The following is a 25,557-nucleotide window of genomic DNA, read 5'->3' on the forward strand; positions in this document are numbered from 1 at the left end:
AACCGCACCGACCACCGATGTTCACCGGACGCCGGCAGGAAAAGAATTGCATTCACCTGGGCAGTTGTACCTGGTTCTCCCGCGAGTGGAGGGAGATGACGTCATCACCACCAGTGTTGGCGACGCCGACGCGCTAAATTTGAATTTAGTATCCTGCCGCTCGTGGAAATCACGGCTCTATAATTGTTCGGTAAGACACTACAATAAAAATATACATTGTTGCTATTTATACTATCGCTGTACATACAAAATATTATATAAAGAAAATCAAGAATTTCATGATTCTTCATTTAGAACTAATTTAGTGATGATTCTTTTTGAATTGCTAAAGTTTCTAGTGAGATGGGTTTAAACCACCAAAAGCATCCTGCAGGTGTAGTCTCAATACTAACTGATGTCAAAAGTTGAGATAACATTTTAAAAAATTTCCTGTAGATGACATCATCAGAATCTCAAAGGATGAAAATTGCATAACATAATTTGATGAAATAACTTTACCTAGGCTATGTCACATATTTTTTGAAAACCAATAATTTGCACAGAGTGCGTTGTGTGCACTATTAACCCTCTTACGCCGACTGGACATATTCTACGTCGACATTTTTTGTCTCCCGTGTGCCGACTGGACGTATTTTACGTCGACTTACTAAAGTTTTTTTTAAACTCGCGGAAAAATACTTATAGGCCTACCAGCCTAAAACTTTTGAATCACGCGCCTTGGGGGATGCTGGGAGTTCACGGATCAAGGTGTTGTTTTGTTTACAATCGTTACGCAGGCGCGCAAGCGCGAATTTCTTTCTTGCCGCACTAAAAAGTATCTGTGATACATTTCAGAAATTATTTTGTCACTTTGACATAATTTTTGTACCATTGTAAATTAGCCGTTACATGAAGTATTATATATGAAAATGTGCGCATTTTTATGTAGAATACAACAATAAAATACTCATGATTGTAGCTTTTATCAGTTTTGAGATATTTTCATATAAATACCGATAATTGCCAAAATTTCAACCTTCGGTCAACTTTGACTCTACCGAAATGGTCAAAAAACGCAATTGTAAGCTAAAACGCTTATATTCTAGTAATATTCAATCATTTACCTTAATTTTGCAACTAATTGGAAGTCTCTAGCACAATATTTCGATTTATGGTGAATTTATGAAAAAACTTTTTCCTTACGTCTGCGCAGTAACTCTTCCGAAAAAATCATACATGCGATTGTGGTAATATTTGCACCATTTTAAAATTAGCCGTTATATAAAGTTTTATATATGGAAATGTGTGCAATTTCATGCACAATACAACTAAAAACAACCCATGGTTTTAGCTTTTATCAGTTTTGAGCTATTTTCATATAAATAACGATAATTGCCAAAATTTCAACCTTCGGTCAACTTTAACTATACCGAAATGGTCGAAAAACGCAATTGTAAGCTAAAACGCTTATATTCTAGTAATATTTAAGCATCTACCTTCATTTTTCAACAAATTGGAAGTCTCTAGCACAATATTTCGATTTATGGTGAATTTATGAAAAAAATAACATTTTCTTTACGTCCGCGCGGTAACTCTTCCGAAAAAATCATACGTGCGATTGTGGTAATGTTTGCACCATTTTAAATTAGCCGTTACATAAAGTTTTGTATATGAAAATGTGCGCAATTTTATGTAGAATACAACAAAAATAATTGAAGGTTGTAGCTTTTCTCATTTTTGAAATATTTGCATATAAATCACGATAAATAGAAAAAAAACCACGTTCGGTCAACTTTGACTCTACCGAAATGGTTGAAAAACGCAATTGTAAGCTAAAAATCTTACAGTCTAGTAATATTCAGTCATTTATCTTCATCTTGAAACAAATTTGAAGTCTCTAGCAAAATATTTAGATTTATGGTGAATTTTAAAAAAAATCTTTCCTTCCCTCCGCGCGCGGATTCTCCGCCACAAATCTCCGAAATACGTACGTCCCATTCTCGGAATATTTGCTCCATTTCATATTAGGCATTTCATAGAGTTTTATATATGAAAATGTACGCAATTTCATGTAGAATAAAACGAAAAATATTTGAAGGTTGTAGCTTTTCTTATTTCTGAAATAATTGCATATAAAAAATATATACATAAAAAAAATTGACATTCGGTCAACTTTAACTCGTCAGATATGGTCGAAAAATGACAATTTGTTGAAAATTGCATTTTTCCTAACTATACAAACCTGAGGTCCTTTAACAATAGGAAGTAGCTAGCGGCAGCTGGAACGGTCGTAAGCTTCGAACAAGGGGAGAACGGTAGTTAACTGCTTGTCCGACAGTCGCGCGGAGGTAAACTAATCACTTTTGCTTTTGGCCCATGCAAAATACGCAGAGTGAGGGGTGGCATGAGGAGGGACTATATGTAAAGGACCTCAGGTTTGTATAGTTAGGAAAAATGCAATTTTCGACAAATTGTCATGTGTTCCGATACGTAATACAAACCATCGGTCCTTTAACAATAGGAAGACTCACTTCTTGGTGGGAGGAATCTGAGTCTTTGATGAACAGACTGGTGTTCGTCCATCCCTGGAACGCCTCCCTGGTCGTAAGAGCGAGGGAGGGATCCAAGCCTCTGTCCGATTGATCGGGGTGTGCACCGCAGGATCAATGGTCAGACCTCTGGGCCGAGTACTAAGAGAGAGGCAAGCGTATCTCTTCGTTCCAGCAAGCAAGAACTTGTTCCTGTTTGCAAGAGGCAACATAAAGTATGGGTTGTCTCAAACTGGCATCCACTTCCTCCCCCTTGTTGGAGGAAGTGGTGGATATACGCTCCTATCCCTAGTGAAAGGGATAGGATGGGGCTCTGTTGAGTAGCTCACCTGCATCTTGTCCTTATCCAGCAGAGTGACGACCGTGTCCCTCTAACCACAGGTAGAGGGGAAGAAAAAGATGGGAAGAGGAGCCAGTCACTCTCTCATTCACTCATCCATTCTTACGGTCACACCAGGACTCGATGCTGTTCAGCCTGCGAGGGTCTGGGTTCGCTACACAACGTGTTGAGCAGCCACCACGGGTCCCAAGGAAAAAGATCCAAGGACCTGTGGGCAATATCCCGAAGGTAGAAGGAAGGGCATGTGGTCTGGTTGGACCAGATCCCTGCCTTCAGTACCTGCACCACGGAGAAGTTCTTGCGGACAAGGCAGCATCTCCTTCGCATCGAAGGCGGTGAAGTCCATTAGGGAGGGGATTGTGAACGACTCGAACCAATCGTCAGGGACCGAAGGGTTCTGAGTCTTCGCTACGAAGTTCGTTACGAAATCGAGCGTCACGGATCCCCATCCCCTGGATGCTTGACTTCGCAGGAGAAGTCATGCAGTTCCTCAGAGGAAAAGAAGGAAATAGTCGCATGACCTATCCCTCTTCTCCACTTCGGTGATGTCCAGTACCCATACTGGTCTGTCCGTTTGCCACGAAGTCTCTCGCATCCTCCTATCCCCATGCAGCGAAGTTCTCGGTAGTGGATAGGACACAGACACTCCATGGTGGGTGTCAATGGTATGGGTACTGTGACAAGCTATTAAAACGAAGTAATGATTGCTCTGTAACAATCGAACTAAGTCAACAGCGTAGTTCGTAACTGACTCGGGCGCTCTGACAGCTGCCGACTGACTGCGTTCGGTAGTGAGCAAGTTGGTCAAAGCATCCGAGTAAGTCACGTGACCTTCGCCTTTAAAGGGTTATGCCGAGAGACCAAACAAATAATGTATTTGTTTGTCACCAATGCCGGACAGCGAGGTGATTCTCTTAAGGCATGTGCCCAACAGGCGAAAGTCAATTGCCTTCTAGAGACCGAGGTCCCTGAAGGTAAAACATCTCATGGTTGTTGAATCTCAGCTAAGGAGAAACAACACTATGTACCGTTGAAGACGAAGGTAGATATTGAATGCAACCTACGTCTTCACAGATGAATCGAGAGAAGAATTCTCAAGATTCATAACCTGTGCTTACAAATGACTGAAAACGCTTAACCGCTATTTTCATTGCTGTCCGGTGAGAAGTCGTAGTTGCAATGAAAGCGGGGCGTTCTTCAGTAATGAAAACACAGGGGAAAGCCGCCTGAAGAACTGCTTCTCATGGGCTGAACATTTGGAAGTAGAGCTGTCAGGTCGGAGAGTAGGCGATGTCTTCTGACACATCTCGTAATTCGGGTTGAACAATGAACAATTGTACACCTACGAATACGAGATATTTTGAAGACAAACTCGGATGTCTGCAAAATCATTCGCATTATCGCAGTGCGATGCAGCGGGAGACTTGTACAGACTTTCTGTTACCGTGCGGTAAACAGAAAGATGAAAGAGTCCAAGAGATATCTCTGTTGAAAATTCTCGCAATGTCGAAGGCGATGGAATCTAGCGTCACAGCAGTAGATGGTCCTTCATTATTGCGAGAATCCCCGTTAATCAGAGACCTAAGTCCATGATTGTTGGGCAGAGATACGGTTCGGTAGTCAATCAAACCAGGGGAGAGAGACATAACTGACCGTGCATCTCGGAGGCCCAGCTGATACTGAGCTGCTATCAGGCAGTTCAATACGCAGTAGTTGAGCCTGAGCTCTCGCTGACTCGTCATCCTGAGTTGCCAGGTAATCCATTATTCCACGAAGGAATGCGTTCGGCTAGAACTACCGAGCATAAAAGATATGCTCGAGCAATTATATTTAGGCGAAACGAATTTCGGTAAATATAAAAGTTGAAATGGTGTTGTCGTGACAAAACCATAAGTATATAAAATTGAAACTGAAAACTCCTGGGAGGTTGCAGGCAACCCCGAGTTGCAGTTCAATTAGAATACTTCTCTTATAAGTCGCAATCCGTAGATTAACTAGGATATGCGCCTACCCCTCGGACAATTCAACTGCTTAGTAGAATCAGGTCGCGAGGTTAATATACGTAGTATATTTGTAGGATTCTGAACAACGATCTCCATCCTAAATTCTTTCCTTCAAGAAAACAAAATAAGGATTGGAGATCGACCACCTTCGATCTCTATCAAAGAGAGTGAAGGAGAAGTCTTCCTCGAAGGAAAGCTTCAATGGTGAACAGAATACTAAGACGATAGTTCAAGCCAAACTGGATATTCCCGTCCGATCTTCTCTATTCCAGGTTGGTCGCCTACTGTGAGATAGTTTCTTTCAGCAGCAGTCTTCTTCCCAATGCTAGAAATTCCAGGAATTCGAGCATAGGCGAGGTTCCCGATTATCGTGTAACATATCGGGAATTCTCGTCTCGCTCACTTTGGACCGTGGTCTCGCGTAAGTGTTTGGAGATCGTAAAAAACTCGAACACACTGAATGCGCTAGAAATTCCGTAGAATTCTAAGCAGTCTGCGAAACCCCCACCGAATTCGTCAAACGATATCGGCTGGTGGTCCTCTCGATTCCCGTAGAAATCGAGAATGGGGCAGGATTCCTCCTCAACGACCGGGGCTTACGTCAGGTAGGACCCGAAGGTCCCCCCGGTAGCGCAGTCCCGAACGTGGGATCCTACAGAGAAATCTCTGTAGGATCCCTCCCCTTCCCCTCGTAGCCGTAAGGAGAGAGGGAATGGGGGAGGAATTGGATACTCGCTCGACTTCCCAGTGGAACTAGCAGTTGGAGAAGAGTAGGAGCAGCCATCGCCTTGCGGCGATGGCCTCTCAGAGTCTGGGAAAACGTATCGTCAGGAGAAAACTTTTTCCCGCGGAGGGTTACGAACTCTCACTGTAGGTAAAGGTCTGCCGCCACTGTGAACGTCGTCTGGGTGGGGCTGATCGACACCTGACAGGAGAGAGCCGATACCGTCCTCCGACTTATTCCAGTCCTCGTCGAGGTCGAAACCTCTCAGGAGGACCGAAGGAGTATTTAAATACGGTGTCCGAAGACACGTAGAAACGCCGCTTGTCGCAGTAGAGGAGGTGGAAGTAGCTTGATCGACCGGCCAGAACTGAGAGAGCCTTCTTGTCCGGAGACGAGAGACTCTGGTTCGAGACAGAATCGGCAAGCTCCGATCGCGGCAGACCCACCGTCGGTTTGGGCCTTACGCAAGGTCATTATGGCTGACGAATCAGCTTAATGACTTCTGCAAATTCCTCTGTATCTCGGGAGTAACCGCGTCTTGCGGAAGTAGGACCGTCCAGTCCTTCCAACAAGAACAGATCCCGAGATACTCCTCCTTCAGAAGGAGGAACAGTGGCAGACCCCTGACGGTCGCCTCCAGGCTACCCTTGCGCGTATGTCCTGGTCGGTCCTAGAACCGTGCCTGGTCCATACGGCGTCATAGCGGGATCGCGAGCGGCGCACCTCTCGCGATCACTCATAGGTACCTCGCTCCTCCCGGTGTAGACCGAGGAGGTTGAAGGTACAGGAGAGGCAGACCTGACGCTCCCTCCTAGCTCGCTGGCAGGACCAGCATGCTTGGAGGGCTGCTGCTGATCGTCAACCCGCGGTGGCGATCGAGCAGCAGGCCTAGCCTTGCCGCTCGCCTGGGGCGAGAGGCTCGGCTGAGAACGTCGACGCTGATCTCTAGCGTCAGGCGAGCTGTTGCTGGTTACCGTCTCCGCCCGGTCCCGATGGGAGCGGCGTCAGGTTACCTGCTAGGCTCGCTGTCGCGGTGAGACCGGCGAGCGTCCTCTCGGCGCGTCGAGCCGCTGGTACCAGCCGTGGCTGGTACCGACGGCCGCGGGGACCCCTTCCTCGCCTCAACCCGTGGCTGGTCAGCGACCGTCACGTCAACCCGAGCAGCCAGCTGGTCGCTGCGAGAGCGTCCACTGGCCTGGCGAGAGTCGTCTGCACGACACTCGCCAGTCTTCTGCTCCGCGCTTCGGTCTTGGCGGCGAGCGAGCTCGGGTGTCAAGACTTTGGCTGGACGGTCTCCCGCGGGAGACCAGTCCACTCGGTACTTCTCGCTAACGAGAAGCTGAGGCGGATCCTGGTTTAGCGGCAGAAACCGCTAGAACCAGGCGAGGAAGTGCCAGCCGAACTGGTACTCCTCTGGTCCCCGTCTTCTTCTCCCTTGGTAGAAGAAAAGACGGCCCTGTTCCCGAGGGAGCAGGAGGACCAGGCAGAAGAGCTCCCCGAATCGCCGGAGCGAGACGGGCCCTTAGAAGGTCCCGAAGGAGCCTTCTTAGGGGGGAAAAAACCGGGTTAACCCAGCTGGTCGCTGCAAGAGCGGCCGCTGGCCTGGCAAGAGTCACCTGAGCGTCTCTCAACCAGCCTTCTGCTCCGTGCCGCGTCTTGGCGCCGAGCGAACTCTGGCGCCGAAACTTGGCTGCACGGTCTCCCGAGGGAGAACGTACACTCGGGATCTCTCACGAACGAGAGACCGAGCCGGAACCTGGCGTAGCGGCATCGCCGCTAGCACCAGGCGAGGAAGTACCAGAGCTAACCGATACCCCTCTGGTCCCCGTCTATCTCCTTCCTTACGGAAGGGGAGACGGGCCGGCCCCGCTCCCGAAGGAGCAGGAGGGACCAGCAGAAGGACCCCGTCCCACCGGGGTGGGACGGGCCCTTAGAAGTTCCCGAAGGAGACTTCTTAGGGGGGAAGGCAGCCTTCTTCTTCTTCGGCTTATGGGCCTTAGAAGTCGAAGGGGAAGAGGCAGCAGCAGACGATGAAGACGAAGATGACAGCTTCCTCTTCTCCTCTTCCTTGTCAGCTCACGCAGGACAGTCGTCAGGTCCTCCATCCAGGCCGGAGCCGGGGCTATTGCCGAAGCAACACGGCCCGACTGCACCTGTCCGGAAGGACCTGACTGGGGAAGACACACCGTGGGCAGGACCAGCATGGACAGGCTCAGGAACCAGGAGCGACAGGAACAGCAACCAGCTCAGGAGCGGCAGGAACAGCGGCAGCGGTAGACCCAGAAGGGACAGCCAAGCCAACAGCGGGAATCACATCAGCGGCAGGTACGGCAGGCCCAGCGATCGCCTCGTAGAATCATCGGCAGCCAGCGGAACCTGGGTACTGGCGGCCGGTCCAGGGGCGAGCCTGCTGGAACACGGAAGTCTGGGGCAGGCAACACGAAGAAAACAGGCGGCGGCGGCAACACCCCCTCGGTACGGCGGCGGCCCTAGTAGCGGCAGACGGCGTCACCGACACAGCATGGGGAGTGTAGACCAGGAGGGGGGGGAGCAGCATAAGCGGCCGTGGTAGTAGTGGAGACCGCCCCAGACCTCGCTAGACGCTGCAGCAGCCCGTGGATGCTAGGCACGCCCTGCCGCCGCGGTGGTCCATACCTGTAAAAGGTCGTCTCCCACGGATGTAGCACCTGCGGTAACATAGATAGATTAGTAAGAGGGGTTCCCTCACGCACGGGGGGAAGACATGCCCCACCCCGAACGCAAGGAAGACCCCAAATACAAAATACAACGAAGAAGCTGAGCGGGGGGCAGGAAGGAAGACGAAGAATCGGATACCAAGGGAGTCGCGGGAGAGCTTTCCGACGACTTCCTGGCAGACCTTCGCTTCCCCTACCCCCACACAGCAGTGAAAAGTAATATGAAAATGAAACAGAATACTGCCCTTGCGATTCACTTCATAGAACTTAAAGGGGAAAAGATCAATTCCCGGGTAAGAACGGAAACTTGATCCAATAATATGATGCTATCATAAAATATATATGAAAATGAAACAGAATACTGCAATTGCGAATCCACTTTCATTGCATTCTATTATACAAAATAAAAGGCTCGTGCCGAGCGCAATCACACTCTCGGTAACGAACGCACAGGGCAAAAATATAATGAAAAGAGTACTTACATTTTTCAATTACACACTTTCGCCCAAAATACATGACTCGGCGCGAGCGCGCATACGACGATGAAGCGGGCAGAGAGCGATGACGAACACGTCCTTCACACCCGCGGCCGAAAGCAAAAGTGATTTGTTTACCTCCCCTTGTTCGAAGCTTACGACCGTTCCAGCTGCCGCTAGCTACTTCCTATTGTTAAAGGACCGATGGTTTGTATTACGTATCGGAACAACTGCAATTGTAAGCTAATACTCTTACAGTATAGTAATATTCAATCATTTTTCTTCATTTTGAAAGAAATTGGAAGTCTCTAGGACAATATTTAGGTTTATGGTGAATTTTTGAAAAAAATATTTGTTTACATCCGCGCGTTACGAATTCATGCATTATTTTGTGATAATATTTTCTGTGTTGCTTTTATCGTTTTACAATGCGTTATATACCAAAATGATCGCAATTTAGTGTACATTACAACGAAAAAAAAGTAACTTGTTACCTTTAACCGTTTTGCGCACAGCGCGATTTGAATACAATTATATGTGAAATTTCGTTTTTGCGCTATCATATATCGCATTATTTATATATGATAATGATAATTTTTTTCATTTCTGATGGTTGCATACTAAACTTCAGGCAATGACAAAAAAGGAGCCAAAAATGAACTCTTAATCTTGAAAACTAAGCGCGCTGTGATTTTTTGAAAAAAATATTTTTTCCGCTTCCGCGCTCACTCCGAAACCCCTCCGGCACACGGGAGACAATTTTTTATTTACCGCTCCGGCATAAGAGGGTTAAGATGCACAATCTGTTGCATCATGTAATACAGGTTGACCATCACTATTCCAGCATCATTGGGGCCTTCAAGACACCAGATTTTTTTTCACAACCCAAAGGATAAATAATTGTATGCATAGGGTACATACATACTCACAAAAGTAGCGCTAGCAAATAGTACTGGCAGGTTGATGTGGTGACCCAGAAAATTTGCAGGTCTAGCTGAAATTAGTCCCAGATTAGTGACGGAACCACATTCACAATTGAGGGATTAGTGATGGTCGATCTGCACTTGATAATCTGGTCCAACTTTGCAAGCAACAAAGAGCAAGACCTTTATCAATCATGTCTGTGATTACAAAATATACCAATCTACAAAAATAATTTTTCTGTGGAAAAATCTCATAAGCTCCCTGTATGAAGTTATCTGTAACTACAGCAAACCTGAAAGACTAAACTCTCTACAAGAGGATCAGTCACTTATAAAGTATTGTCTGAAAGACCAATAATTCAATGAGTGCTAAAAATTCAAAGGAACTTACTGCTTTCTGAGAAATAACAGCATCTGGTGAATCAACATCATCCGAGATGTGTAGCTCCCCTATTTCATTCTTGCATGAACTAAGTCCTTTCAAGTTCTCAGTTTTCTGTTTGATTAGTTTTCCAATACATCCTGAATAAAGAAAAATCACAAATGTTAAAAGTAATTTGTATTTTCCTAACATACAAACCTGAAGTCCTTTACTCTGGGTTTATCTTATGAATGCAAGCTGGAACATTGTTAAAAACGTACTGAGAAGGTAATTAACTACTGACGGGTAGAGGAAACCCTCCCCACCCCCCACCTGCAGGTCTGACCTCCACTTTACCTTACAGTCCAGATGCCAATGATAGGGGGTGGCTGAAGTGGGCCATTATGTACAGAACTTCCAGTTTGTATGTTAGGAAAAATACAAATTACTTTTAAAATTTGCTATTTGTTCCCACACAAATACAAACCTTTGTTTTTTACATTAGGACCCATTAGTGGGAGGAAATCTGGGTGTCCTCTGAACCGACTCGTAGGTTCACCCAATCTGGGACATCCTTTTCTGGTCTTGAGGCAAGATTCCACCTGTCCTACTCCTGTAACCCCTTGCATTTCCTCACTCTAATTCCATATCATAATCTCACATTGAACATTCTTTGTATCCTTTCCTCTAACTTCTTTCATCTTTCTCTCTGCTGTCTTCACTTGTTCCCTAACAGATTCCTTTATTTCCTTCATCATCCTCTTCAGCATCTTGTTCTCCTGTCTTAACTCCTCATTTTCTGCATCTGCCTTCCTCAAGGACTAATTGCCCCCTCTAGTTTCCTCTGCAATCTCTATAATTCCTCTATTTTCTTTACCTTACACCAATTTGAAAAATATTCCTATTTGTCAACACTAATGTCAGTACACCATTCACCATAAATTTTTCAACAGCCTTTTCTCACTCACTACTTCACTACTCAATTACTATCCTCCCTCTCACAACTGCTGAACTCCACTACTCTCCCTATATCAAAGTTTTACAATTGCAAAGGAAATTGCCTTTACATGAAAAGCTGCAATGATGCACCATCAACCTGCTTGGATAAGAAACTTTTGGTCAAGCTTAGTGTTGGTGATATTGTTTCCAAGGACCATTTGTATCACTCATCTTGTTAGACAGCATGTAAAACAGAGAAAAAGCCTGGCTGAATTCCCAGAAAATTGGAGATATAATTATGTGCAATCCAGACAAGAGGCATGTGTCCATGCTTTTGCTGAGCTTGAATGTACCTGAGAGAAGCAGTTGACTACAGATGGGTACTGCTACTTCACAACTGTAGAACTTTATGATTTGTTCAAACAAAGACTGGAACAGATAAATGTTGATCCTTTCCTTTGTGCACCAGACAGTTGAAAGAACAGATACTTACCCATATCTCAGAAAAGGGATGAGTGATTTGGCTGCCTATAAAGGGAATGTGGGAGAAGTCCTAACCATGACATGTGACTACAATTATGCACTAATTGTGGCCAAAGCAGCCACAATATTGATAAAACAGTTGATTGAGCATAAGACATTATTTGATGGAATCTTAACAGCAATGACTAGAAGAGAATCTGTGGCACAAAGTTTGCCGGAATTTGTAAGTATGCTGCAAAACGGTGGAGATATAAAATCCTAAATGAAACAGGGATATTGGAAGACTCCAGCATCTTTAACAAGTACCAGACATTCCAAGTTAAGAAAACCTTCATTTCCAATATACCATGGTATCTTGGTCTTTCCAAAAACCAGAAAGCTTAAGTTAATTTATACATTTCATCAACATGGCACAAGCATCAGCTGCAATAAGGTTCTGGAATTGACAAAAGGGTTGAAATAGGCTGATGTTATCATAATGGATGGTGCAGTGCCTGTAAATCCTCTGAGGCTAACAAAGGGGTCTACATTTAAGTCCCGCAAAAGATGATTTCCTGTCCAAGGTACAAAAGAAATACATAAACGTATATAAATAAGGAAACTAAGCATTTGATTTATATAGGGTAAAAAAAAAAAAAATAAAAAAAAAAAAAAAAAAAAAAAAAAAAAAAACACACGAGTTTGCCAGAGTGATCAGCACTGCAAACACTCCCAGCAATAGGGCCAGCTTCCTCAGGAATGACCAAAACTAAATTTAACTGTTTGCATATTTGGCAGACATAATCCTTTTGTCTGAGGCAGATTATACAACATGCATTATTGTCACCAAAGGGGATGCTGTACTTTGCAGCAAAGCTCAACAGGTTACTACTGACCTGCAAGGTTGCATTCACAAAGAAGCAGATAAGAAGTCTTTTTGCACACTGCATATGCTGCAAAGCATGAAGACACCTCAAGTACAATCTGCACAGTTCAGACACTGAAGTATTCGTCACAGCAGTATCTCGCATTGTAAAAATTTGTTTGGATAAATGGATTAAATTTGGGAGGGGAAGGGACATGAAGTGGATACCTATTCATGAAATTACCGGAGCATGGGAACAAAAGATTCAGCCCTTCCTTTCTTTTGAACATTGAGTAGGTGTGACACACTGTCTGCCTTTCATGGAAAGCGGAAGAAGCCTGTATGGCAAACTTGGACTGCATTGCAGCATGTAATACCCACCATCTCTTAACTAATTTCAGCACCAGTAGTTGTTGAAGATGAAGACTTGCAAATCACCAAAAAGTTTGTGATGCTAATGTATGAAAGAAACAGTTCACATAAAGATGTAAATAAGGGTAGACTTGATCGCTTTGCACAGAAGCAAAGATCTTATGATTGCATTCCTCCCTACAAAGGTTGCTCTTAGAGGACATTGCATGAGATGCCTTTCAAGCAAGGTACATTTGGAGCCAATCTTTAGCATGCCATCCAGCAATGGCCAGTCCAAGACACTGGGGATGGCAACAAATTGAGGGTACCTGGGTTCCAAATAGGACAGATTTGCCTGCAATAGCAGAATCTTGACAAGAACTGAATAAATGTGGATGTAAGAAGGAATTCTATGCAGGTGCAAGTACTACAACTCTGGCCTTAGCACAGCTCTTTGTAGCAGCCCTTGCTAAAAATGGTGGCCATATTGGAAAGGTGGGTTTTGTTGATCTCTTAATGACAGCAGGAATACCAAAATATGAATTCGCAATCACTTTACGTACAGTATGCCAGTTTTGCAGGCTTATGGAACAGAAATATATATAAAATATAGAGCAAATTCGCCACCACTTTGGAAAAGTGTCAACTATCTTGGAAACAGCCATAAATTGAGGTGGCCAGAGGTTGATTTTGATTTACAGGGATAATAAAGAGTTGCTTGAAACACCATCTGCACTTTTCTTCTACCACCCTGTTCCACTAACAATACCAAAAGTTAGGTGTATGCTGTATGCCAATATATTGCTGGCAGCAACAATTTTTTTTGTTTTAGCTGTTGATCCCAATTCTCAAATCTGTGATATTACTTAATGTCCGTTTACAGCGGAAAACACTAGTTCCTACGAAAATGTTCAAATCTATGTTATCAGTAAGCCCTTAGGGGAACTTCAGAATGAGAAGTTCAATTGTACATAAGTGCAGTTATAGCAGTATTACAAATTTTCCACTGAATTACACTGGAATACATGGACGCATGCTACTGTACTGAGTATCTGATTAAACCTGCATGTGTAGCAGTGTATTTCATAAACTTTTTAATGAATCAACTGCTCCAAACACAGGTTTAGTCAAATACCCACTAAGGGGTGTTCCTGGTTATTGGCGGCATCGGTTAACGGCGCTTCGATGATGTTAACCAGATATTTGGCGCTTATAACCCATCCTGTCGTTAACCGGGGACTGCCTTACAATAGCTATCCAGTTATCTAATTTCACTAGATAAGAGTATTTTCAAGTATAAAGCTAGAGAAGTCAGCTATGAACAGTGCTATTCAACAGTGCATGAGTGAGGCAGGCTGGGAGTGGAAGTTATTTCCCAGTGCTGAGTGATGCAACAAGGGTCTTCTTACTATTGTGCATTTCACTTTTGACTCATTTGTTTCACGCACTTTCATAAATATTTCTTTTGCCTGTTTACCTCTCATCTGAAGAGAAAAAGTTTACTTAATCTGCCTTGTGACACTGTTCACCTATAAACACTCTGTCATACTGTACTTAGCGTGTCTTATGGTACCACTGTAAAATATACTATAACCTTTATTCTATCTTTTCTTTGTACCTTGCATATAAATGTATAGAGTATAAAGAATCTGATTTACAGCACAAATACAGGCCAATTCTGTACTGTTCATCTTTTCTTGAACTGCTTACTAAGTATTTATCCAAGTAACCTGGTGTAATCAATAACCTACCCAATGCCAAACATGAATAGTGTTTCTTTTGAGTTACTACCGAGTGTGCTATGCTACATATCGCTAGTAAATTTTGTGTGATATTTAAACATAGTTGAGTTAATTATTTATTCAGCGGTACATTACCTTTCATAGGCTTCTTGCGTCCTCTCACTACATGCACTAGCAGCCCGCCTCTTGTAAGAACGTGGAGCTGGAAAAAAGTATCCTATGATTATCATCATACCACAAAAACAGCCCATATTTATCCCACTTCATGAAACCCAGAAAATGAGATTTTTAAAATTAGAATCTACATAATTTCTAATACAAAACCAACAGTTTATAGGTGCATAATTCTGTGATATGCAGTTCCCCTGACATAAAAAGAAAGATGACTATTACTTGGCAAGCTATTCCTCCAAGCAGTGCCTTTTGCGATAATAGTGGTAAGGTAACTCCCTGCATTTTCTAGACTTACTAAAAGAAGTGTGGTGCCAAGAAAAAGGCAAAGATGGTAGGCATAAGTTGAAAAATATATTTCAGTCTTAAAAATATTATTTGTTAAACCTAACTCCACCAGTTTATATGGGCTATTTAGATAACCAGGTTTTCCTGTTGTAAGTAAAAAATATTTTAACCAAGGCACTGAGGTCAACAACCTTCTGAATGAGGTTAGGAAATCAGATCTTCTCTGTACAAATATGGGGTCATGAGTTGGTCTGGCACCATGTAGCAGAACTGCAAAATACCTGCAAAAAATCAAACTCATCATAAAGACCCCATCAGCCACATGGGGATCTTATACAGTGAATGCTATGATCTTAGGCTAAAAGGAATATGGGTCAGAGGGTAAAATTAATATGAACCCCCCAACCTTTTCCATTTGACCCAAAATCAGAAAATAAAGAATTTGGCATGTCTAGCAATCACTACCCTAAAGACATGTTAATTCAGTGGCCACCAGTCAAGTGTGCAGATCCAACTTCATGACCTAGGATGCTTGAAATTTTGATGAGTCCTCCTTGGATAACTTTACCTGCCAGGAGGGAATAAAAATTCACAGTCACAATTGTAAGAGGGGAATACTTGCCAAATCAGCATCAAGTAACCAGCACATAGAGCCACTGCTTGAGGGGGTAGAAGACATATTTAGTTCCCATTTCCTCAAAGGAAGAGAGTAGGTACTGTATTTTATGGCATATTAGATGCACTTTTTTATTTTAAATGTACTAAAAAACTGCCCTGCATCCAATGTAGCTGTCATTGAAAAACAAACCTACCATAATTATAACAGAAATTGTGTTACTGGAATAAAGTATGAGATCATGTGTAAATTTACACTCACCTTTCAAGGAAACTAAATGAAATTTACCATAAATAATCAATGGTTATGTGTTACTGTGACAAGCCACCAGTTTGGTGATTTGATTTTGTTTACATCCACTCATTGAGGAAAGGGCTGACAGCCTAACTGCTGACATATCTCAAGCAATTTTTAAATTTGTGATAAGCAACTAGTATGTAATAATTCCGCTTGCTTTCAATATTTCATCATACACAAATAACAAACTTATGAAAAATTGCTTACGATATGTAGGCAGTTAGCCTGGCAATTATTTGTATACAAAATCATAGCACTGTCCTGGTTGCCTGTCATGGTAACATAAAGGTGAGTGTAAATTTACATACAATTTCTTACTTTATTCACTCTCACAATATTGTATTTCATGCACAGAATCGAACATTTTCCCCTACAAAGACATTTTAAATATCTTTCAATAAATGTATGATGCAACATACTAAAATTGTTTTTTTTATCCACAAAATATCCCTGTATTATAGGGGTGGCTCTTATGAGAGGGTGTATCTTATACACCGGCAAATACCGTAAGCATCTAAGGATCACGGATATATAATGAAAGAAAGCTTCATTGGTTCCTGAATCCTGATAGAGCTTCCTCTAAAATGGTGAAACATCTATTGCACTTCACTACAGTGCATGTCTATGTACCCTTAAAACTTGTAATGGGTTAGAACTGTGCCAATGAGCAGCTGGCAATGATCACTTCCTCTATGTGAGCAATAGTAGAAATAACTTTTGGTTTTGCAGAAACAGCAGTCTGGGCTGAGATTTCACTATTAATAAGACATCACCAAACACGTCTTTTGCAAACAAGGAAGATCTGATAATACTGAAAAGGTATGAGCATTATCATCTGGATACAAATAGAGAGATAACCACCTGACTTGCTGTGTGGGACAGCTCCTACAGAATGTGAAATGGTCTGACGGGTAGAATTGAAGACAATAGCCACTTGCACATGACACAAAATTATCTGACATCTAACCAAGGTAATCCCTGTCTTATGGAATACTGAAAGCCACGATTTACCTTTAAACATCCAAAAAATGTCTATAGTCTTGCCACCACAACGAGAGCTCTCTGGCGTGGCATTTAAAGATCTGCCGTTGCCAATTTTACAAAAACAACTGACCCGTGTGTGACAGACCTTGAATGTCTTAGAAAAAAACCCCAAGGCTATAATTATACGATTATAGGGGCTTTTCATTCCCAGGTACTTCCTCTACAAAATACCTATTTATTTTGTATAGGATTGCCTTTTCTCAGCTGTGACGTTGATTTCAATCCACGGCTGTCAGATGACCAGGAATGACTTGTAAGTCAGTGTCAAAGTCACTCCACATTTCAGTCATGCCAAAACTTTGCCATATCGTATTGTCAGAGAGAGAGAGAGAGAGAGAGAGAGAGACAGAGAGAGAGAGAGAGAGATCTGTCTGTATACGATTGTTTATTTTCTCACTCGTCAAACTTACTCTGTTATGCTTTATTTCATATTTTCTTGCTCACCAATTTATTCTATGCCTACAATATTAAGAAATTAAGAAATCAAGATATTTGTAGAAAGGAGACCTGCCTCCAGATATGTACAGTGACCACTGAAAGTGCCCCCTGGAGAGAATCTAAGCGTCTTATCCGTGGATTTAAATGCATGTGGAACTGTTTGAAATAGTGGCAACAGCACCAAAACGAGATGCCATGTTGATGGAAAATCTGACTCCATTTCTTGTTAATACATAAAAAAAAACTTTATTAATCATGAACCTATGTAATTGATTTAGAGTTCTGCGTAACAAAAAAGATGATGTTTGATATCTGTAATGGCAGAAATGGTTTTATCTCTGTTGTTGTTATATATTTGGCAGATATGCGGAGATTAAACACACGTGGGAGGACCCAAACAGCTCCGCCAGAGAGCTCTGGTCATTTTAGAAATACTATAGTCTTTCTAGCCAAGGATGGCAGAAAACTTGAGTAAATCCCTAAATGAAAAAGTCTAAAAAGTTTGTGGAGATTTTATGTTGCTGATACCCAAACAGACAGTTTTCTATGCTCCTAAGTGAACTGCCCCTTCCAGTAACCATAGACAGCAAAGGGATGAAAGATCTTGTGAATAAATCAGGAGCTGTCCCCCGAAAACAGTTCCTAAACTGGAAAATTCTTGCCATATCTTGAACACATTAGGTGAAGTGTAGGATTGACAGTTGGAAACCTGGGCACTTGTAAAAGAATGGGTTGAGTTAAAACAACTACTACAATCTCACTAGAATTTAGAATGTTCTTTCGAAGAGAAATTAACAAAAGGAATTTACAATACATCAATCCATTACTTGAACTGCACCACTTACTGGAATCTTCACTGCCCAGCTCATCATCAATAACATCATCCTCTGTTTCTTCAAGTTCAACCTCGACATCTTGAATAATTTCATAAAGGCGGTCTTCACTCAACTTAACTTTGTTACCTGACGTGTTATCAGCTGAGAAAAATAAGGTTAAAAATATTCACATAAGTACATTATTATCATTATTTTTACTATTATTATTATTAAATATTATTGCTCTGAAGATAAACTATATATACCTACTGAAATATGATAAGGCTAAAAATGCTGCAAGACACCTGAAAGCCTTATAAGAAAAATCTGATATAAATTCAGAGACCTGAACAAGACATAAATGTTCACAATAAATACTAAAATTTTCAAAAATCACTTAAACTTTTTCCTACAAAAAATAAATCTTACTATAGTTTATTTCATGAAATAAAAGTAGTATATTATCAGCAAAGCTCAGGACAGGACTCTATAAATCATTGTTAATTAAAGACAAAAAAGAACTTTTGCCCAAAAAAGCAGAAATATTATTTCAAGCTATGAATGATACGAATATGAGATAAGGTAGCAGTCAAACTTTAATTCTATCCCATAGCAAATTTCAACAGAACAATAGTCATATTTGAATAAAAAATACTGGAAATCTTATCACTTTACTGTGTTTTATAAAAAATTTATTATAAGACCATAACTCAATGCTGACTACAATAACCTCACAAACATAGGAATGACCGTTGATGTGACTATAAATCACTAAACAATCATTTAACCAGCTAGAATACTGAACTTTTGAATCCCCATTAATCATATGGTGTTTTAAACAGATTAGCAAAGATTTCTCATCCCATCAATAAATAGTGTTATGTTCTAGACAGAAATTTGTTTACACATGCAGTAGGATAATAACATTAATGAAGAATAGATGTACTGGAACTTCTTAACCTGACTTTTGGACTAGTACTGAGAATTCATAGTATTGCTGGTGATAAAAAGCCAAATCTTAACCAATACAAACAAAAACTAATCATCAGGAAGACACCAAATGAATGTACTGTATTCACTTTGATACTTCTTGGCAACTGACACAGGCACAAGCAGTACCTCCTACAACTTTCTTGTAAAGGTAAAAACTGTTACAGCACGTGAAGAAATTGACATACCTTCAAAAAGTTTTCTGAACTTTGCTTGTGTAGCCAAACTGGTGTCCACAAATTCAACCACTTCATCCAACTTTGCAACACAAGGACCACACACGTGACGAGGTAAAGCATCACGATTACTAACCTGCAAGTTCAAATTTATAATGGTTGGATTAAAAATCATATGAAAAACTTGGCGAACAACTACTGCCGATACGTAATCTTGTATGGCTCCCTTAAGATTGCTAATGGTGCTAGTATTGTCTTTATAGTTCCTGGAATAAAAACTATATGCCAAATGCCTAGCTGAAATGTTCATCAAATGTGTTTACCTGCTCAGAAGTCATCCATCTATTACCTCCCAACAGCAATAAAACCAATCACAAGAATCCAAAGAATATATTAATAACTGAAGAATTTGAGTACAGTAAGTTTGAAAAACCTAAGGCAAGTAATTTTTTTTTAATATCTCATTTGGAAGGGGGCTGCTTGTGGATTGGCTGACCAAGTGTTGTTTTAAGAAGAAATGGACCATAAGTTTTCAAAGCTGATTTGGAAGAGGCAGTCTCACAGAAAGTGTTTATTTCTGTAGGATGACAATGCTAGCCCCATCATCCAGCTAAACCAGTGCTTTTTTATACATTCCTATTTTCCTATTTCTGGACTACCAAAAAGATTATATTTGTATTTTTCATTGTTTTCATCTCTATACATTCTAGAACTACCTATGATATATTTGATGTAATGTTGGGAGGATCCATGCAAGGTTGAGGTGCAACACCCTAGAAAAGGTTAGGTTACAGGAAGGTTACGCTAGGATGTAGTCCTGCTGAAGTGGTTTTAATTTGCTTTTAGGCAAGGCTACAACAGCAGCCTAGTTCTTGCCAGTCAGCAACCATAATATTTGCTTCCTTTTGCTTGTATTTTTATTTATGTTTAGGCCTTTTGTTTGTGTTCATGATATTTACAGCCTTTTGTTTATATTTAAAATCATCCCCAAGGAGTTGGGAATAGGAATAAACAAGGCTGGCAATTTACAAGTAAACATATAGTTACTGAACTAGAGGGGCACAGTAGCCATCTTCAGCTTTATCCATAAAGGGGCTGGATTGTGTCAAGATTAGCAAACCCACTAATTTTCAAGACAGTATTATACAACGTTGATTTACATATACATATACAGGCAGTCCCCGGGTTACGACGGGTTCGGCTTAAGACCTTCCGAGGTTAAGGCGCTTTTCAATTATATTCATCAGAAATTATTTCCAGGGTTAAGACGCCTACAACCCTTATCTGGCAGAAGAAATATGACACCAAAAATGCAAAATAATCAATATTTTAAAGTTTTTTAATGAAAAATGCAATAAGAATGCAGTTTACAAAGTTTTCAATGCACCCAAAGCATTAAAAGTAAGGTTTTCTTGAGATTTTTGATGATGTTCCGGCTTATGAGGATTTTCAGGTTACAACACGTCTCAAGAACGGAACACCCGTCCTAACCCGGGGACTGCCTGTATAGGGTAAATGACCAAGCAGCGACATAGTGGCCACCAATCCCAGAATGCAGCAACCTTCCCAAAAAATTACTTGAATTCACTGCCATAAGCATCAGTCAAGAATTGTGGCCTATCCAGGCAGCACATCGAGACCTCTATGCTCCTCTCGAAGTAAGTGTTTTCTCCTAAATTACAAAATAATGGCATAATTCAAGCAGTTTTTTGGGAAGTGGCCGCATTCCGAGAGAGGTGGCTGCTAAGTTGCCGTTCAGTCATTTACTCTAGTGTGACAGATAGACAAGAATAGAACACTATAATAGAATATTAGCATACAATATAGGGTTTAGGCCAAAGGCCAAGCACTGGGACCTGCAAGGTCATTCAGCACTGAAATGTAAATTGACAGTAAATGGTTTGAAAGATGTAACGGGAGGAACCAATTGTTATGAGAGGGTGGAAAGTAAGATGGAAGAAATACTATACCTAGCCTAATATCAAAGGAGGTACAGTAAAAGGAATGAAAGGGGTTGCAGCTGGGGGTCTAAGGAAGGGACGCTGAATAGAACATTATGCAATGCCTACAGGGCACACAGTCAGGTGCACTGACGGCAAAAACCCCCCCAAAAGGGGGCCTACCAATTAGGTAGGTAGTAGCTATAGTACTATAGGGCTAGCTAGGTAGGTAGTAGTAGCTACCTAGAGGTTACGATACGTTACGTTGCTTCCTACCTAATATCTGACCTTGGTTTATTTAGCCTTTAAGTCTTTAAAAAATACAAGTATTGAGTCTGGAATTAAAGAATGACAGTATCACCATGAAATTAAGCGAACTAACAGTATAACATCTACGTCTAAAACCTTCAAACATAAACAAACCCACATCAGTTAAAGACAGACCAAAACAAATACAGGGTGTACAAAAAGCTTCACACTCACAATCACTCTCACGTATTTCTTGATAATCGCCACCAAATTCCTCTCTCCGAATTGATTGTCGAATAAATGTATGAGGTCTTGACTCTCCGTGCCGCAGCGCCTGCATAGCCGATCTATTTGATCAAAAGAAGAAACCATGTTTGCGAATTGCGATATAGAGTAAATCATACTTATTTCGCGGATCTTTCTTCCCTTGACTTCATCATCTTCTTCTCTTCTAGTACGAGATCTGGACTGGATGCTGGATCTGACTCGAGAGTACAAGGGGAATTGTAGCTCATAAAAGAGATATATCAGCTCGTTATGTATATTAGCTCAAGCAATATTCGTGCTCCAGCTTATAATAATATTGTTTATCCTCGTTAAAATGGATTTTCAGTTTCATGAGAGATTTGGCGCTGCGTTTTAAAGGAACTTCCAGTGATTACTTCGAGTCAGGCGGCGCAAAAAGTTTATGGAATTAAAGAGAGTCCTTTTCTGGGTCTATTTTTTTCATAATTTCCCGGTAGATTACTAGAAGTATAATTTAATTTAAATGTCAATTTACCTATTTGAGCAATGTTTCTTTGCACATCGTATTTTAATAAGTAGGTACGTGTGGGATCTCGTCCATTACATTACATGTATTGAATTGAATAAAGAATTTAAACCAAAGGCCAAGCACTGGGACCTAGGAGGTCATTCAGTGCTGAAACGGAGATTGACAGTAAGAGGCTTGAAAGGTATAACAGGAGTAAAACCTCGTAATTGCACTATGAATCAAGTGCTAGGAGAGGCTAGAAAGTAGGATGGAGGAAAGTGAATAATATAAAAGGAGTACAGTAAAAGGAGGGCACGCTGCAAAGAACCTTAAGTAATACCTACAGTGCACCACATGAGGTGCATTGACGGAGCACATTACATGTATAACAGAAAATGTAGTTTTTTTAATAATAGCAATAGTACCCGTATGTGTGTGTGCTATTTTGTAAACCAGTGCTTTGAATCTTGTTTTTATCAGTTTAAGAGAAGTCAGTGAGTCTGCAAATATTACTTACTTCCTTTCCGAATATGCAGCTGCCTCCTATCAATTCTAGTACCTCATGAATAACATAGAATTCGTCATTCAGAACAGATGTGGATATGCTTAATCTAACTCTAAAGTAAGCGTCCATTCATATAACCTCCCAGTTTCTATATGACGTTCTGATGTGTCAGCGTTAACAAAAGGGCTTTTATCGTCAGTTAATTTAGCAATTCTTACTGGTTCAGCACTAATGAACGGAGTAACAATCTGGACTGAGCCCCGAGGCGCTGACCTGATCATTTTTTTCTGGTGCTAAAATATTTATTTTCAGCATTCACGAGGTACTATGTATATATCCTTAAAAACTATTTTTTCTTATTACTAATTTTCAAGTAGCATGTATAAAAACTACTACGTGCTTAATTAAATATTTAAAGTAAGTAAATTTCCTTACAATATAGTGTTAGAGAAGCTCTACCAGCTGGTCTCTTATGCTTCTTGTTCTCCTGAATGCTGTGCCCCATCACTCTTGTTTGTTTGTTTGTATGGTGTTTTTACGTTGGAACCAGTTGTTATTCAGCAACGGGACCAACGGCTTTACGTGATTTCCGTTTCACGTCGAGAGTGAACTTCTATCACCAGAAATACACATCTCTCGCTCCTCAATGGAATGGCCAAGAATCGAACCCGCGACCACAGAGGTACGTGGGACGCCAGCACCATACCAACCACGCCACGGAGGCGCTTCCCATCACTCTTGTGTCCTGTCTGTCTTGGACCTTGGTCTAGTCCAGTGATTCTTAATTCCAAGGGGGCCGGAAGCAGGGTTGCCGATTATTTTTTCTAATTTGTGACGTTAATAGCAAAATTGCCAAAAACATTATGACTGCTTCCTTATGTGATTTTGTCTAATATTTTCTATCAATGTAATTTGTATAATGCTGAAACTGTTTGAATAAGGATTAAGACAGAATTTGATTCCATCAAATGTTTGTTATACCAGTTTTTATGAACATTGTCTATTCCATTGAAATATAGTACAGAGCCGACTTTGCACACATCTTTCATTCTTTGTTAATTTTTCTCCTATCAGACCAACCAGAACATTTTAGTCATGCTGGTCTGGTATACCAGCGACAGCGTTACAAGAGAGAACAAAAGTAAAGCAGCTGGCGAAAGCGAATGTCAGGGACTGAATAACAAACAAAACATACAATTCAAAGATATAATTTACTCAATAAATATAAAAACCTTTGGCAACATTGACGTGACTGTACTACACAGTTCGTTTACTTAACTAAAATCAAAATACCAGGTTCGACCTGGAAGGAGGGAGACCTTCAGGATAATTATTTTCCTCCCATCTAGTCACCGGAGGAGAGAGAGAGAGAGAGAGAGAGAGAGAGAGAGAGAGAGAGAGCAAACTCGATCAAGCTCTGCAATCAAAATACTAGGTTCGACCTGGAAGGAAGGAGACCTTCAGGGTAACAATTTTCCTCCCATCCAGTCACCGGAGAGAGAGAGAGAGAGAGACAGAGAGAGCACTCAAACTCAAGCTTCCCATTCTTGGAGATAATGATCAGAAGAGTCACTCAAGGCTGTAGCGTTGCTTCTATCCAGTCTCTGTAGAAAGTGACGTCGGTGTAAATTCCTGGCATTCTCTTCTGGCCACAGTCGGTGGGACCGTGAGAGACGACACATATCTGCAGGTAAGGGTCTTGGTCCTCATAGAACCAGGGGGCCACCTGATTCTCCAGCGCAGGAGTCTTTTCCGATCTCTCCTCGTGAGGAACACGAATATAGAATATGGAAACATCAAACATTTAGTCACATGATGGAGATTCGCTCTAGATGGCTGAGAGAGAGAGAGAGAGAGAGAGAGAGAGAGAGAGAGAGAGAGAGAGGAGAGAGAGAGAAGAGATGGGGCTCTGTCGAGTAGCTCACCTGCATCTTGTCCTTATCCAGCAGGGTGACGACCGTGTCCCTCTGCCCACAGGTAGAGGGGGAGAAAAAGATGGGAAGAGGAGCCAGTCACACTCTCATTCACTCATCCATTCTTACAGTCACACCAGGACTCGATGCTGTTTCAGCCTGCGAGGGTCTGGGTTAGCTACAAAACGTGTTGAGCAGCCACCACGGGTCCCAAGGAAAAAGTATCCAAGGACCTGTGGGCAATATCCCGAGGTGAAGGTGGTCTGGTTGGCCCAGACCCCTGCCTCCAGGACCTGTGCCACGGAGAAGTTCTTGCTCCTGACTTCGTGGGCTCTCGGACGGAGCGTACGGATGTCGTCACTACCATCAGCCTCATACACCCTCCTGATCACCTCACGCAGCCAGAAAGAAAGTGTGTTCTTGGATACTTCTTTCTTGGTCACCCCGGTGCTAACGAAGAGGCGTCGACACTCGGGCCTGAGGTGTCGAGTTCTCTTCAGATAGCGTCGTAGCGCCCTCACAGGACAAAGCAGCATCTCATCTGAATCATTGTTGGTGAAGTCCATTAGGGAAGGGATTGTGAAAGACTCGAACCTGTCATCAGGGATCGACGGTTTCTGAGTCTTCGCAACGAAGTTCGGGACAAAATCGAGCGTCACAGATCCCCATCCCCTGGAATGTTTCACATCGAAGGACAGACCATGAAGTTCCCCTACTCTCTTCGCCGATGCCAGGGCCAGCAAGAAGAGGGTCTTGAGGGTCAGATCCCTGTCTGACGACTCTCGGAGTGGCTCGAAGGGTCTTCGAGTCAAACTCCTAAGGACGAGAGTCACGTCCCACTCAAGGGGCCTGAGTTCCCTGGGTGGGCAAGACCTTTCTAAGCTCCTCATTAACAAGGAGATCTCGAACGAGTTCGAGATGTCCAATCCCCTCAGCTTTAGGACTAGTGCC

At 42.1% G+C, this 25,557-nt stretch overlaps 1 protein-coding gene across 1 annotated transcript in view; it reads right to left on the bottom strand.

The window, feature by feature from the left end:
* The window catches only part of LOC135222236 (uncharacterized), a 50,083-nt gene extending 28,156 nt beyond the window's left edge, over window positions 1-21,927 (bottom strand). The window contains exons 1-5 of the mRNA XM_064260361.1: window positions 21,669-21,927; window positions 19,258-19,381; window positions 18,110-18,241; window positions 14,546-14,612; window positions 10,082-10,212 (exon numbers count right to left, since the gene is read on the bottom strand). Coding sequence (XP_064116431.1) covers window positions 10,179-10,212; window positions 14,546-14,612; window positions 18,110-18,241; window positions 19,258-19,381; window positions 21,669-21,836 — 525 coding nt within the window. The 5' untranslated portion in view covers window positions 21,837-21,927 and the 3' untranslated portion in view covers window positions 10,082-10,178. The remainder of the gene's footprint in view (window positions 1-10,081; window positions 10,213-14,545; window positions 14,613-18,109; window positions 18,242-19,257; window positions 19,382-21,668) is intronic.
* Window positions 21,928-25,557: the final 3,630 nt, after the last annotated feature.

This window comes from Macrobrachium nipponense, chromosome 3, assembly GCF_015104395.2.
Source record: "Macrobrachium nipponense isolate FS-2020 chromosome 3, ASM1510439v2, whole genome shotgun sequence".
In the NCBI taxonomy this organism is placed as follows: Eukaryota; Metazoa; Arthropoda; class Malacostraca; order Decapoda; family Palaemonidae; genus Macrobrachium; species Macrobrachium nipponense.